This window comes from Centroberyx affinis, unplaced genomic scaffold, assembly GCF_046629955.1.
Source record: "Centroberyx affinis isolate AG114_WGS23_722 - 3 ecotype Tasmania unplaced genomic scaffold, CSIRO-AGI_Caff_v1 ptg000874l_1, whole genome shotgun sequence".
In the NCBI taxonomy this organism is placed as follows: domain Eukaryota; kingdom Metazoa; phylum Chordata; class Actinopteri; order Beryciformes; family Berycidae; genus Centroberyx; species Centroberyx affinis.
In genome coordinates, this window is record NW_027279466.1 from 379071 (window position 1) to 395354 (window position 16284).

Here is a 16284-nt window from a genome sequence, read left to right on the forward strand (position 1 = left end):
CAAGATGAACGGAGGTAAACCTAAACATTTAATGTACAACGTAAACCAGACTAGGGCAATATAGTGCAATGGTGCAGAGTGCAAAGATGCACTCTAAAATGCATGTAGCTAACGTTAACTGTTTTTATTGTAGTTTGTTGGACTTTGGTACACCAAGACTCCAAAAAATCAGTATCAATTGCATTTAAAATGAAAGTGGTTTGTAATGTTACATATTGTGTTTCTTTGATTATTTTCTCTGGAAGACAATTGATTTTGACACAAAAAAATGCACGTCATGTCATAACAAACATCTCACAACAATAATAGCAACAACACTAATAGTAACGTGCATGTCTTGCCCCTGCAGGTCCTCTAGAGTGCTCACTGGCATAACACAAGCTTTTTAATGGGAGTACAGATCTTCGCTGTCACTAGGCATTATAAAAGGTCTTGGGTGCTCACATGACTTCCAGGGAGGCAGCCAAGATGGGGGACATCTTGGCCATGGAGGCTGATCTTCTTGGGATGATCAAGGAGGTAAGCGGCATGACCCAGAATGCAGTTCTGCTCTGATACCACCTGTGCTTGCATTTTAATTTATTCAGCATATTTCCTTTGTCTTTGCCAGTACCTTAAGGTTGGAGAATTTGAAGAGACAGTGCACAGTTTTGACAAGGAGTGCAAAAACAAAGGCAAACTCGTCCCAAAGCCTCAAGGAAATACTCTCCGAGACTCAAAGATTCTCATCATTCAGGTAAACTATAAAATTTGAATTACCAGTGTTGGAGGTGGCAGGAAGGACTGGGGAAGATTGGTGAGAAGTGGAAAGAAGAAAATGCCCACAAATTGCTTTTAACATGCTGCTGAAGCAGTTTGAGGAATGTTACTTTTGTTATGAGGTTGATATTAGCATTATGGTATGTACAGTATGTGAAAGTATGACTGGGGCCGGAAAGATAAGTATCTTTGTTTAACTCACTTGTTAAATAACATTTTATTTCTACAGACAGGCTTTTGTATAAGTTGTTTTATTCTTCTTAAACCCTGTTTTTACGTCTGGTATTTTCTTAAAAAAGGTTTTCCCATCGGCTTTTATTTATTATTGTTGTATCATCTGTAAATAAAATGGTAAGGAATGAAAACATGGCAAGGAATGAAAACAACAAAGATAAAGATAGATAAACAATAAAATATTTGTGGTATTGTGGATAACATATATTACAGAATTCTTGTCCTTCTCCAGCCAGCTCCTGCATCACTCCCTCTTTTCCTCCACAGAAAGACCTGCTGAGCTCCTTTGACGATGGAGACCACAAGGTCTTCTTTGAGCTGTGGACGGAGAACGTTCCCTCTGAGGTCAGAGACACGGACGCCCAGGCCCAGAGGCTGGAGTTCTACCTTCACATCCACTTTACCATCTACCCACTGAAGAACCACCCGGGCAGACACGTACGTAGACCTGCTGCAGCCTCTGAAGACGTCTGTTTTCGACGCAGTCCGTTTCTGTGGCTTACATTTTCACATAGAACTACATGTAGTGATGACCAAAGGCTTAAAGGAAAAATCCTCTGTAAAACATTGTTCAAAAACAGCTATTGGCGATTGACCTCGCATTTCTAGGTCCATTTTGTTGTTTGTGGGTATATTACATCAGCGGTAACCATCAGTTTTTGGTGTCAGTCCCTCAGAATCAAAGAGTGATGACTTCTTTCTCACCATTTTGCACCAACGTTCAATAATCAAACTGGATGGAAAAATCCATCATAGAAGAGGAAGAGATTTCTCCAACAACAGTAGCCTCAGTAGACCAGAATGCAACGCAGCCACAAGACATGGTGAAAATCATTCTAGGAAATGTAGGAAATCACTAACTGTAGTGGAAGTGGACGAGGCAGGTTGAGGGAAAGTGGGTTCACCAAAAATGTAAATAACAACACGTCACAAACAACTCCTGGAATGTAACGAACATCACAGATTGATGATCCAAGGGTGGGATTTTTTCTTTAATGTTCTTCTAACACGAGCAGACTGTTTTTTGTTGTCTGCTCCCAAAACCCTGTCCTGTTTCTCAAGCCATATCACGTCTTACATATCTCATCATAGCTGTGTAGTATCAGGTGCTGTTTTACAATATGTCCACTAAGCTGTGCTACAGGCATTCTTCACCCATACTTGCTGTACACAGTGAGCTATCTACCACATCTTTTATAAACCACATGACATCAAATTGTCCTCAGCCAACAGATGTCCTTGTTGTGCTATGTGAGCACTCATTTGTCCCAAACCTAACCTTTGAAACATGGCGTTCACTGAGCAGGTAATTTCAGTTTGAGCTCTTCATGTTTTTACAGGGTGTCAATTCAATTTCTACCAATGCACAGTTACAACTTGTTTAATTATCTGTGGTGATGACAGACCAAGAGACAAAATCATACAGTTGAAAGGAGTGCTTTAAATGTATAGTAGTTTAAGTCAGTAAAATCTGAGGTGGTGAGCCTGTTTGATATTGTTCTAAGCAGCTGCAAAGAAATCAAGTTATGGGAAACACAGTCTAGGAACGAACCTTTCTGTCCTGAATCTGTCCCCCAGGACCGGGCCGAGTTTGAGGACAGGATCTCACACTTCAAGCAATACCTGGAGACTCGGGGGGCGGCGCTGAGCCAGACCACGGAGTTCCTGCCTTACTACGCCCTGCCCTTCGTCCCCAACCCCGCAATCCACCCCTCCTTCAGAGATCTCTTCCAGGTGCTCAACCCCCCAGCAGATTCCCCGTCTATTTATTCATGTAGAGTAGCTTAGAATCTGAAAAATGCTGAGTGTGTTGTTGCTGAGTCACCTGTAAGAATTGTCAGTGTAGGCCATGGCCCTGTAAAGTAAGTTTGTTTTTGTAGTTATACTAGTAGTAGTTCTAGGAGTATTTTATTGATCGATTAAATGCATCAGTAATGGACAGTACTGACTAAATAACCATCAGTATCTATGCTATTGGGAAGCCATGCTGTAGGTGTAAAGTAAATGTAACAGCGTAATGCACTGGCATGAAGGAACCGGAGGGAGACGGGTAACTCTTTGTGGGCATTCACCTCGTAAATTCTGTATAATACTGACAAAAAATCCTATTCCGACTCTGTTGCTGAATATAGTGACTGCAATATGAATTGCAATACACAAGGACACAGTTTTTTTCCTCCTAGTTTTTGTTTTTCAGCACTGGAAACAGTACAATTTGGGTGTGAAAATGAGATAGCAATTCTGAGATAGATACAGTAGATAGATAGATAGATAGATAGATAGATAGATAGATAGAAAAATAGATAAGAACTTTATTCATCTCAGAGGGAAATTCAAATTGTTACAGCAGCAGAAAATAAAGACACTACAAATAGACAAAACAAAGCACCAATCAGGTACATAATTAGTTTACTCAGTTTGAATATAATGAAATATTTTTTTTTCAAATTTGTAACTTGATTTGTTGACCAGGGATTCTGAGCAACGTCAGAAAACATTCTGTAGAGGGCGCTCTGAAACGCCTTTCATGCTGAAAACAAGTACAGACTCTGTACAGTCCCATGGTGCATCTGTGTACATGACATACAGATCAAATTAATTATCACTTTATTTAAATGTGATCTCAGCTCTCTGATTAATTGATTAGCTGCCTTCATCTCTTCTATGGAGAATATACAGTAACATTAGCAAACAAAGCTCATAGCATATTGCATATATACATAGAAACACTGCTTATACAACAATGTGATTAATTATAAAATGGCAGAGTATGTGTTACAATCGTACACAGATTTCTATGCATGTCGCCATACATCACTGGATGGCAGTCCATACAAACTAATGGGTAAAGAACCCAGAAGTACAGTATACCCTTATGTTGGGTGACATCATCGGAATTCATTCAGGAAGAGGATTATGGGAGTTTTGTGAAAAATTGCAGCTTAGGTGTGAAGAATTGTCATTAAAGTAAATTTTACTTTTACTTTTTTTTGAGCAGCCCCTAAATGCCAATAATGGACAGGAAGTCATTAGAGATGCAAACATTAAAGTATTGCCTATTGATTGAGAGGCAATAATACATAAGTATATTACCAATGGTGTCATTTTTCAGCTATGGGACATTGTTACCTCATTATACCCCTTGTATCTGCTCATTAATAGCCCATGTTTTTGTATTTAGGATTCCTGGATGCCACAGCTGAAGGCGAAGCTGGAGCAGTTCCTGTCAGTGACACTGAAGCCCTCCAACGCTCCAAGGCTGCTCACTTTATATGTATCCTTTGGCTTGGCACGCTCACATGTTGTTGATGAGAAAGGCTCGGAGAAACATGCTTGTGACTGAAAGGTAGGGAGTCACTCACTAAAAAAAGAAAAGAGTTGCTCAATTAACCAGCTATGGATGAATAAAGGTCAACAGGTCGGTTTCTGGTGTAGATGTTCACAGTGCTGATGGGTGACTTGATGTTTTTGTTTCAACGTCTTTGATATTCTCAGCAGTGTAATATCAGAGGCAGTGATGCAAGCCTAACGGCGTCAAAACCTTTCAGTATTATAAATGGCCTGCAACTGCCACTACTGCTAAATCGTTGTAGTGGAAAGACCATCATTGATGAAATGCTGAGCTCACCTTTTTATACTGCTATTGAATCGGGTCCTTGGCAGTGTCATCCTGCCAAATGGCCATGGGTCAACTCTCTAAGACTCGGTATTCATGCCGCACTTGACAACCCTCACTGAGTTGGCTTACGAAACCTGCGTCGCATTAAGTTCAAGTTCTGTAGTCCCGTCTGGGGAGACAAAAGTCTCTAGAAATTGGCTCTAAAATAATAAATCAGCAGCAAGTGGGGAAGAAATACACAACAAAATCAAGAGGGGAACGGCTCGGGATTCAATTCAGCCCAGCTACAGACTGGCTCCCGTTTCTTCTTCTGACTGAGATGCACATTTAAGTCTAAAATAAAAAAGCCTTTCTGTAGGTGACTAAAGAGATCGTTAACATTCAGACTGTCGACCAGTTTCATATCCTGCAGGCACATTCTGCCTGATTTGTGTTTACAAATAGCAACACCTAATCCTCACGCTAACTCACCCTGACCCCGTCACCGTTTAAGGGCGAGTGAGGAATTACATCAAGACAATTGTTGCTTTTATAGGAAACCCAGTGGATCGACTTTCCTCTTTGCACATTCATGATATTAAACCCTATCCCCTCTGGCTGGCGATCAAAGCATACAGATCGTAGTTGACTAATAGCAGTACAGGATTTTGTCCACGTATTTAACGCTCAGTTCTATCATAAATATAACTGTTAAAGAGCTTTTCCCATGTTGTATGTATTTTTGGAAACATGTTAATGGCCCTTATTCATCTTGTGAATATTGCTGTGATACCAAAGAAATGTTCATAATTTTCCAGATAATGCGCGGTCTTTTTGCAGGAGTTCAGGTTTTTGGACATAAAGCTGCCACTCATTTCTAACAGGAGATTACTGTTTTCATGGGGGGGGGGGTTTCTCACTGTCTTTTTGTGTTCATGATGACATCCCGTGAAATGTCAAATAAGATTTGGTGACAAAGAAAAGTGATTAATCTACTAATACAGTCATCCTTCAACATCTGAGCTGTGCAGTGCAGAGTGATGAGGTTTCTTTTGTTTTTTGGATTACCATTCCCTTATACAGTATATGATCTTAAGCTTCAGTGTTTCGGTCTGATGGACATTCATAACAGTGTTTGCCCACCCAAGTGTGTTTTTGGCATGGATCTATCCCTCCTTTAAAACAAACTAGGGACAGGCAGTTATGATCCTAGTGTCACATCATACTTTTAAGATACTGAATCTTAAGCAAACGGTTTCTGTGACAAATATGGCCGCTCCAAACAGGATGTACCACATACTGTATGTTGACCGTGTGTCCTGTCAGAGTGAAATGTGATATCTGCTCAGTGCCTAAATGTGTTTGATCATCATCAATGTGTTTGATCATGATCCACCATATGCTTTAGGGTTAGAGTTTTTTCTTTAACATGCATGACGCAGAAGGAGGGCGGGAGGACTACCAAAGGTAAATGTCCCTCTCAAGTCTGTCGTGAAGAGCAAACATTCTTCTAGTCCGCCTTTTGCAATGTATGGTTTGAATGAAATGAAGAGTTTAATTCCAAAATTATCTGTCCACCATTTGAAAAAGTGACCTCTATTGCAAAACGAGTGGTGGCATGACAGTTGTGAAATACCATCATCTTTACATGACTCATAAGTAAACAGTTATGACTTGTAAACAGTTATGACTTGTTGATCAATACCAATGACTTAACTTTGCCAGGCGAGTTTTCTTGCTTTCAAAACTCACTTTCTGGCCTGTTTTGGAACAAAAACTTCACACTGAAGTTTTAACTATCATTTTTTTTTTATAAAATGGAAATACAGCATTTTGGAATGAAACTCTTCAAATATTATGATAAGCATAAGTGTTTCCTTAAGTTACAGAGGAAACACTGATGTGTGTGTGTGTGTGTGTGTGACTGCACAGAGGCCATGCAGCAGTTACAGCTCCAGCTGGTGGAGTCGGAGCGGCGGACCGCCAGCTACATGCGGAAGTTCAGCAAGATGCAGGCCGTCTACCACAACCTGATCGGAATCACCGCCGAGCTGGTCGACTCACTGGAGGCCACCATCAGCGGAAAAATGGTAGGGCAGGTTGAGCTGAGGGCACACACTCTGACGCACAAGCTACAAACACACACTACACAGAGATGTGCACAAGTTACACACACACAGAGACACAGATTCTCAAGCACACAGACAAAGACATGGATAGAGTCACATGAAAATTACACAGGTTTTCATAGATATACACAAATGAGTGTACACACACACTTAAAATAACAAAATACCTTATTATACACATTATACATTCTCAAGACACAGGCAAATGTTTGTATACGCACACACACACACACAGCCGGACACACACAGGCGACAAAGCCCTTTAACACGGACACAAAATGGCAACCCTCTCCCCCCCTCCCTCCGCTCGCTCACACACACACTATTTTAAAGCTCAAGGGGCCCTGCTGTGTTTTCGCAGATCTCCCCCGAGTACCTGCAGAGTGTGTGTGTTCGCCTCATCAGCAGCCAGATGAGGCAGAGCGTGGCGCAGAGCACTGACTTCACCCGGCCTGGCACAGTGAGTGGGAACACAGCCCCGTCTCTTCTCCTCTCCCTCTCCTTCTCCTTCACACCTCACTGATGGAAGAATAGCATTTGAATTTCCCTTGAGCCCTCAAGGCAAGATGCTCTTTCAAATAACAACCACAGGAAATGTCAAGTGGGGACTGCCTAGACGGGCCACACTCTTCTGAATAGTGGCAGGAATAACTGTTTTCAGGGCCGTCATAGGTATTGGTCACGTTGACATTGCATTTTTAAATCAGTGGTAAGGCAAAGGTCAACTTAGTCATAGGCTGCATAGGCGGCTTTTTACTGCCATAAACTGTCTCTTTGCACATTGTACAGTCAACTGTATATTACATCTGTGTAAACAGTCTTTACAATGATAAGTCATAGCTAAAGCTGTTCAAATTAGCACAGGACTCTTATGAAACAGCACCATCCAGTTGTGGGTGAAACAGTGGTGGCAGTTTGTTTCCCATGGAAACAGTTGCCTGCATCCCATTGTTACATAATGCACATTAATGTGGAAGGGTTGTTAGAAAGACCTGTGTCATATTAGCTATACGGTGAATGCCTTTGACTTGCAACAAAGTATACTGTAATTCTAGCCTAAAGGTGTCTAGCACATTGTTATCAGCAGGGCAGGAAATTAGCTTTTTCATCCACCGGCCACAGTGGCTGATGGAGGCAAATTTTAGCAGCCACCTGTACCATTTTACTGATCAACTCAAAGTGGCTGGTAGAGGAGACAAACTTACCAGCCATATTCAAAATTTACCAGCAGCTGGCTGGTGATAGTTTCCCACTCTGATTACCAGTGTTTGGCAGCTGCTGCAGTGTGGCTCTAAATGCGAATGTGAAAAAAAGTGTAATTCCCACCTGGATACAAACCAAAACTTTCCCTTGACAGCCAAACCTGCTGTCACTGGCCTTCATTGTGGTGCTGAACTCTTGTCATTTTGTTTTGACTCAAACGGCTTCTTTCTTTGTGTTTGTGTGTTTTTGCGTGTGTGATGGTCTGTCCCTGAAGGGATATTACTCTATGAGTCCCTATGATGACGGCTATGTAAGTTTCAGACGTTTTCATCTTTACTTCCTGGCATCCTTCCAACCCCTCCACTTCCTCTCCGCTCCTCGTCTTGCCCGCGCCTCGCCCGTCTCTCCTCCTCCTCTCTCCTTGTCTCTCTGTCTATCTCTTCTTCCTTTACTATTCCTATACCTTTCTTCGCCTGCCTTTGTGCTCGTCCTATATTCCCTCCCATTTTCCTCTAGTTCCCATTAGATTGCCCTATTTTAATGGGATGTATGGCCTTGTTTGTGGTAAGAATGGGTCCCATTGTCTGGCCGCTTGTTTAGCCAAACAAGAGCGTCTCTCTAAGGGCGTACCTCATCATTAAACATTCACTTGTTCCCAAACACGGCAGTCATTGTCAACTCTCTCAACTTATTGGCTACCCGTCTTTTTTTACCAGGTAAAGCCCATCAGTTTTACTCCCCTCCCGCTACCGTTCCTCTAACGTTACCATTTGTTTTGAATAACTCAGACAGACCCGTGAGAGGAGAAGAATGGTCAACACAAGGCACTTTGACTTAAAAAACACTTTTCCCACGCTCAGGTTGTCAAACAGGGTAGCTTGAAATAGAATCATTTGAAAATAGCCGACAAAAAGCAAGAACGTGTTATATAACCGCAGTAGTTCGCTTTTGATTGCAAGGCTTTTAGGTCAAACACAAAAATCCAAGCAAATTCAAATGATTGATTGTTTGGGAATGTCAGGTCAAGCCTGGAAGAGCCATATGAGGAAGAACTGTAAATGGGGGCAAGAAATGTCACTTTTCTTTATCCGACGGCCACAGCGGCTGGTACATCTCAAAATTCACCTGCCACTTTTATGGTTTTACCAGCCAACTAGGTTTATAGAACAGTATAGGTCCTCCAAAACAAGATTTTTTTACCTGCCAAAGTGCTAGTAGAGTACATAAACTTACCAGTCACAGACAAACTCTACCAGTGTTTGACCAGTGGCTCATATTCATTTCCCACCTTGAGCTCCACATGCCTCTCTGCTTTTGTAATCATAAGCAGTTGTATTCTACCGAAGCATATATAATATTTTTTCTACTTGCCATTTATATATTTACTGTTGAGTGCAATCGCCGTCACATCTGAACTTATTTCACACCATTTGAAATTCAAACCACAAATATGAACCCAACTCACAGTACTCTACAGAGACAAGAGTCATAGACAATATTTAGCTTGAGACATCGAGCTACCTTTCTAAGAAAAAAAACCTAATTTTCTTCTTTAAGAGTTGAGATTTCCCCCTATTCCAGTGTCTTAAAACTCTGGGCTACAGTTCTCAGAAGTCAGGATCATGTTCGTCCTTGCATAGAGAGCGACTGTTCCCTTATCGCAACGTAACACCATAATTGAGGTGTAATTATCACCAGACTCTTTTTCCCTCCATAATATTGAGATGGCTCTCACAGATTTTTTTTTCCAGCTGTCCCTTTCTGCTTAACCTAGGGAGAAATCAAAACTCACAGAGCAGAGTATTAGACCGGGATGTACAGCAGTCTACTTAGACAACAATAACATCAACAATGGACGACCTTTAGTTGTTCCCATGGGCATATGTAACAGTACATGCTTAGAAGACAGGTTAAAGATGGGGAAGATAGTATAGGCGGGTCTTTTGTAAACTGTTCATTGTCGGGGAATTCAGGTCAACCTCTTGCTTTGTATATATGGCTGGCTGAATTCGAGAATAAGAGTGGCCGTAAAATCAAAGTTATCTCAGAAATATAGAGCCGACCCTCTTATTGCTCTAGTTTTTACATCCTCCTTCCCCCACTGCAGAGGAAAGGTTTTTGTTTGCCCCCCTCCTATACATTCAGCTTAGCGTAGTGGCTTTACTGCTAACAGACTGTGATGGAGACCTGAGAACAGGGCTTAGCTGTTGCTCTTAACACACATGTCTACTAATCCCAGTCAGGGTGCCCCGGGCCCGGGCTTCCCCCAATGTCAAATGTCAGAGCGGAACGTGTTCACCTGCCGCTCCTGCACGCTTCAGGGCAAATGAAATGTTTAGAGAGGAAGGAATCCAGGAAGGAGTCCAGGTATCCGTGTTCTTCCCTGCTTCTGTATTTCCTTCTGCACACCAAAGCAAAAAATGCAGCGAGAGAGCACACGATCCTCTCAGACGACACGGATCACTCCCCTGACCTTTCACTGCTCCTGCTATAAGCCTTACCACCCAGGCTTCAGATTGGATTTCAGGGCCCAAAATCCCCTTTCAGTTGTGAGACAAATAATTAGTTCTTTGACCCCTTCCCCCCCACCTCAATGCTATATTTCACTGTTCAGAAGCCCCCTTTTCCTTTTCTCTAAAGCTGCCAGATATGCCCTACAGCACAGGTGAAGAGAGAAAAAAAGGGATTGGCTGTTTCTCACTAACCCCCGGCCTTTCTGGTCCTTTTTACTCACTGAATTGGCCAAGTCTACTTGTCACTGATTGCATGGGCACTGGTGCCAAACGGAGTACGTTCGGGGATTCAGCATGTATCACAAGCATGATGTACGCATGTCCAAACCACTAGTCACTTAGCTCCACAGTAGCTAACCTAATTGTTGTAGATGGAGAAAACAACTGGGTAAGTAGGGGGATCAGACAGTAGGAGGAGGATGAATGAATGCTTTCCAAGTAGACATGAAACCACAATGTTTGTTCTGACTTTTTTTTTTGCATTTAATTTGGACAGTCATATGGTTTTGGTTTACCACTCATGAAAGTATAATTGTTAATAAATGTCAGCTCTAATAATCAAATTCTAAAATATATGTATTCAACTCTCTTTCTTTGTCTTCCTCCCTCGCTCTTTCTTTCTCTCTCAGGCCTCCTCATTGTTACGAGCATCCATTGCACCGCAGTAAGTCTTAAATCTGAGCGGGTTGTCTGCTCAAATGAGTCTACAACCCCCTCAGAATATCCAGTTCGCCGATCAATACATGTTGTTCATCGGTACTGTTAGGATCGCTGTGGTGTGCCGTAGTAAAACACGGCTGAGTTGTAGTTTTCTCCTAACCTCCAGGAGACCCAAGGAGGTGCCGATGCTGCCCTCTCTGGACTACGAGAAGCTGAAGAAAGACCTGGTCGAGGGCTCAGACAGGCTCCGGGCGCTGCTGCTTCAGGCCCTGCGCTGGGTGAGGAGGAGCTCCGGCTGTCAGAAAACAATTCCATCCCTCAATCAATAAGAAAATAATGGAATTTGAATTGAGAAACATATGCTAAAAGGCATTAATAGACATGCATTAATAGACTTCAAAATGCTCCATTCCTGCTATAATACATATGCTATAATTGTCATATATTGCATATATTGATATTTTTGTAATTTTCACTTATTTCATATGGCACTTATTTCACAATCTTTTTCTCTGTAAGTACTACTACCACTGCTGCTATCTCGCACAGCTTATTAATGCTGTAATCTGCACTTTTTCATACTTTCCTCAATACATTTCTGCTGAATATGTTTTAGTGTTGAAATTGTCTGGAGAGCAGTACTCATTCACTTTGCCTCTCCAGTCTCTGAGTCTTCATCAGCGCATGTGTTTCCCCTTGTTTTCAGAGGCTGACTCGCTCGCTCCACGGTGAACAGAGAGACACGGTGCTCCAGGCCTACATCAGCAACGACCTGCTGGAGCGCTACAGCACCAAACAGGTGGGATTAGCACCCTATTACAATAGATTAGAGTAGAATAACACAGCCATCAGAGGCAGGGTGGGAAAAATTACTTTTTTGTCCACTGGGCACACTGCCTGTGTCCCAGTCTTCCAGTTTCATCAAGATTTAGATTTTTATTTAATAGCACCTTAAAATGATGGTTAGTTTCCTGAGTGATGAACGCTTACTACCAGGCTGTTTTAAAATCATAATAAAGTTAGGATGGGTAGGACAAATTAAAAGGTCATGTACTGTTTAGTTAAGTCGTGGACTAATGTGTGACAAGAAACCTAATATGACTGATCAGCCACAATAGACGTATCATTTTAATCTGCCTGGAGGCTGCTTATGAAACAGCCTCAGCCTCAGACTGAGTGGCAGTAGCTCTGCGATGCTTGAATAACCTCCCATGTTATTTATCAAAAGGCCAAAGCAGGGCTCAGATCATATTCCACATTTCACCTTCTCAGAAGAGTTTCAGACGCCCAGGAGCAACGTGTCTTTCTCAAGCTGTTTATTGTTTTTCTTTTTCTCCTTTTTTTTTTTTTTTTCTTTTTTTTCTTTTTGCGGCTCAGCCACACCAGCAACTCCCATTCATCCAGCCTACAGGCCCAGGGCGACATGTTAAAGAAGTCCCTTTTCAGAAGAGTAAATGTTCCTCACCTCACGGCTCGCTCTTTGTCTGTGTACTCGCTCGCCACGGTGCTCCGAACCACATGGGACGCTGGAGTCATTTAGACATTTACACTGCTTTCTCCTGCATTACAATAGCATTTGGGTGTAAATTGGTTGTAATTAAGTCACAAACATAAACGTGCTGTGTTTGGAAATGGCCAAACACAGTGCGTGACCTCTCCCATGTCATGCGACTCGGTTGCCTTTGTGGTGTGCTGGCTTGTAATTTTGGCCTTAAGCTCATTTGAGGGAAGTACTTCCTCAATTTGACTGACACAAGTACAGTGTGTTCAGTTCATTGTGAAAGGAAAGGTGAATTAGGTAATGGCCAACTAGCCCTTTTGTCAAGTAAATCAACATTTGAAGACTGAGGTTTTATTATTACAACAAACAAGCAGTGAAGAGGAAAATACCCAGCAAGGTTACAGGTTGTTACAGATAGACAGCATGAAACAAAATTTGTATTGTCTGCTGTCTATTGCATGTCCTTGCACTGTCCACCTTGCACTGAATATTATATATATATATATATATGTATATATATTATATATATTATATTAATATCCTGTTGTCCCTGTGCCATTTGTATATTTGTACATATACATTTGTACATAAATTATACTTAGCAAACAAAGTGACTGTGATTCTGAACACACAGGCCTTCATTTCACAGATAAACTTTTAACCATTTGCATAAACCAGACTTTCTTTAAAAAACCATGAATGCGTTTAGTCTATGCAACCTTTCAGCACTAGAGTTTTGTTTTTAAAAAACCCTGCATTTCGTGTCTTGACAGAAAACCGTGCTCCACTTGATGAGGTCGAAGAACGAGACTGTCCGCCAATACGCGGCTCGTCTCATCAATGCATTTGCTTCCCTAGCAGAGGGTAAGTGCTCAACTGTATGTCATTAAATTTGGTTAAGCATCAATACTACATTTGAATATCCGTGCGGGTGTAATTGGATGCATCTGCGGAAGTATGGATTCAGGGAAGAGCTCTGTAGCCTTTTATCTTATCTCTTTTAATATGGGATAAAAGTATCTTTGATAGTGGGAGGACAACCGCTAATGATCCTTCACAGCGGGATGCCAGTAACTATGAAGGATATTTACTGTTTTTTTAATCATTTTGCGAAAAGAAATACCATCATTTGTGCTGACACAGTACCTAACCCATCAAGCAGAAAGTAGTTGTGGTAAAACTTCTGTGAAGTGATATTAGTAACAGAGGAGGATGTGCAGCCACTCAAACTGATGAGAATGGATGTCAACTAATTACTGTCCTGTGAAGGAAGTACAAGGACTTTTTGTCAAAATGAGTTTTATCTTGATATTGATTTTATGGCACCGATCTTGTGTATAAACATTTTGTCTCTCATCGTCAAAATTGCACTAAATGTAAAAACAGAAGGAAAATATTGGTGGGAATGTGGTGGGATGCTCGTCTCTGTTGCAGCCCCAGTTCGTGATATAAGACAGGTATAAGACAGATATAATGCATTTTTACGCAAAATATTGCCCAGTGCAGCTTTAAAATTTCAATGTATCCCTTGAAGGAGGCCTGTTCCTTGCTTCTTTATCTAAGTGTTGACCCCGTGTTGTGTTACTGTCCTTAGGTCGGGTCTACCTTTCCCAGATCCCCTTTCTGCTGAAACTCCTGACAGAGGCACTCAGGAGGGAGGAGAAAGACTCGCTGACAAGAGAGAACGTTCTGGTCGCTCTGCAGAAACTCAGCCTCAGGTATAGAAGAACTACCAACAAGACAAATGTTTTTGTTGGCAAGCTGGGAAATAACCATCAGCCACCAGCCAAGCACTGGTATATTTTGAAAATGGCTGTTAAGTTTAAATAAACTACCAGTTGCTTTGGCAAGTAACCAACCAGCATTTGGAGGTGCAATTCTATTAGAAAAGTCTAGTAAAGTAGTGGTGAAATGCTTGTAAAATAGTGAACGTGGCTGTAGAATTTTGGACTGCACAAGCCACTGTGACCTGTAGACAAAAAACTTAATTCATTCCCTGATTTCCCCGATATTTATTTTTACTGTTTTGGAACGTTGGTTACGTTTTGAATTGGTGTACTCAAAGTGCCATTTCACTTTGTGTTAACTTACTTGCTTTGAAGTGCCACGTTATTTACACTACCTTCATATATCAATGTCAGTGCGTAATTGATTGATGTAATATTCAGATCAGTGTCTCAGAACCATGGGTCAATGTTTGAACAATAAATCCACTCCAATGCATATGTGGTATTGCCAGATTCAATACAACCACACCTATCCAACAAGCCCTCATTTGACAAATTATGGAAGAGATGTATGAGTACATTTGTCATAAAACTTTTTTTGCATCTTTTTTTCTGTCTTCGCCTACTTTAAGTCTATGTTTATGAATCTATATATCATACATCAACATACATTGAGCTATTCATATCTACTTTGTTTTGTCTGTGGAGAGTGTGACTAGCAGTCCCATATGGATTGGCTTTGTTTTGCACCGTTTTTTGTTGGTGGGGTATATCAAAATGTGGACCAATTTAACCATTTTTGCAGTAAAATATTTTTATACAAGTATCTGTTTCACTTCTGGGAGACTGTAGGAATCCTAAAAACCATTGTTGTGTTTTGTTCTACCTCCTGTAGGGGTATCTCAGAATTTTAGGGTCCCTCCTGCTATTCTAGTCCAACACAGGTGTTTGTGTTCATGTTGCTCATGCTGATCGTCGATGCATCATTTGTCATCATGTCCTGGTAGGCGGAGCCAGCAGACGGCCATGATAGCGGACGAGCTGATTGGCTGGCTGGTGGATGAGCTGCAGGACTCGGACTGTCTGAGCGACTACACCCTGGAGTACTCAGTGGCTCTGCTCATGAACCTGTGTCTGCGCACAAAAGGTACACTACAGTACACAAGGCAAACAAGACCATTTGTAGTAGAAACTGATAACTCAACACTTTTGATTTTTGGCTGGTTATTATTCGTTACCTGACAATTTGCTTCTACATTTGCAGAGTTTATTTCCAATCAGTTCTTGAAGTTCATTGCTCAAAATATGTAAAATAAAGAGAATCTCATTTTGTCATCCAAGGACTTGAGCGAACTGTCATTTAAAAAATACCATAATTTGTTTTCATTTTATGCTATGAAAGAGTAGATATCGCCTCTTCAAATGTTGGTAATGTTTCTCAAGTCCAAAAAAAAACCCAAAAATGTCTCAGGTGCGTAAATTCAAAAACGCAGATCAAAAACAATTTGCACACTATAAATTTAAAAAACAAAAAAGAGGCCAGCTGATGCAAAGAAAGCCAAAATGTATTTACATGGTGACAAGGTGAAAAAAAGGGTGGAAAAAATAAATGTTGGAGATCTGTTTTCGAATTAAAATCTCAAATTTCAAATGTCAGATATCTGTTATAGAATGAAAATCTTAAATGGTCCTTTCCTGACACCCATTTAGAAACTTTCTCCCACAATATGAAGTGTCTGGTGATAAAAAACAGCATAAATCAAAAATTCAACACTTTTAGAATTATGTCACTTATGTCTAGTCAAATGTGTATGGTGGGTTTGAGCTTTATGGGACCATCAAAGAGTAGAACCACAATTCATAATTCAGAAGTCCATGATGTCAATGCAAATCAGTTTATTGCTTTCAAAGCTGTGTAGGCCCTCTGTCTAACTTTATTCCTGTTGGATAATTTTATTAT

At 41.2% G+C, this 16284-nt stretch overlaps 1 protein-coding gene across 1 annotated transcript in view; it reads left to right on the forward strand.

Moving 5' to 3' along the window:
* The first annotated feature begins 444 nt into the window (after window positions 1-444).
* LOC139645493 (lisH domain-containing protein ARMC9) overlaps window positions 445-16284 on the forward strand; it is a 38278-nt gene continuing 22438 nt past the window's right edge. The window contains exons 1-15 of the mRNA XM_071521217.1: window positions 445-519; window positions 611-736; window positions 1261-1431; window positions 2572-2727; window positions 4175-4267; window positions 6034-6058; window positions 6524-6681; window positions 7082-7180; window positions 8198-8233; window positions 11066-11100; window positions 11263-11374; window positions 11803-11895; window positions 13371-13461; window positions 14192-14315; window positions 15332-15471. Coding sequence (XP_071377318.1) covers window positions 445-519; window positions 611-736; window positions 1261-1431; window positions 2572-2727; window positions 4175-4267; window positions 6034-6058; window positions 6524-6681; window positions 7082-7180; window positions 8198-8233; window positions 11066-11100; window positions 11263-11374; window positions 11803-11895; window positions 13371-13461; window positions 14192-14315; window positions 15332-15471 — 1534 coding nt within the window. The remainder of the gene's footprint in view (window positions 520-610; window positions 737-1260; window positions 1432-2571; window positions 2728-4174; window positions 4268-6033; window positions 6059-6523; window positions 6682-7081; window positions 7181-8197; window positions 8234-11065; window positions 11101-11262; window positions 11375-11802; window positions 11896-13370; window positions 13462-14191; window positions 14316-15331; window positions 15472-16284) is intronic.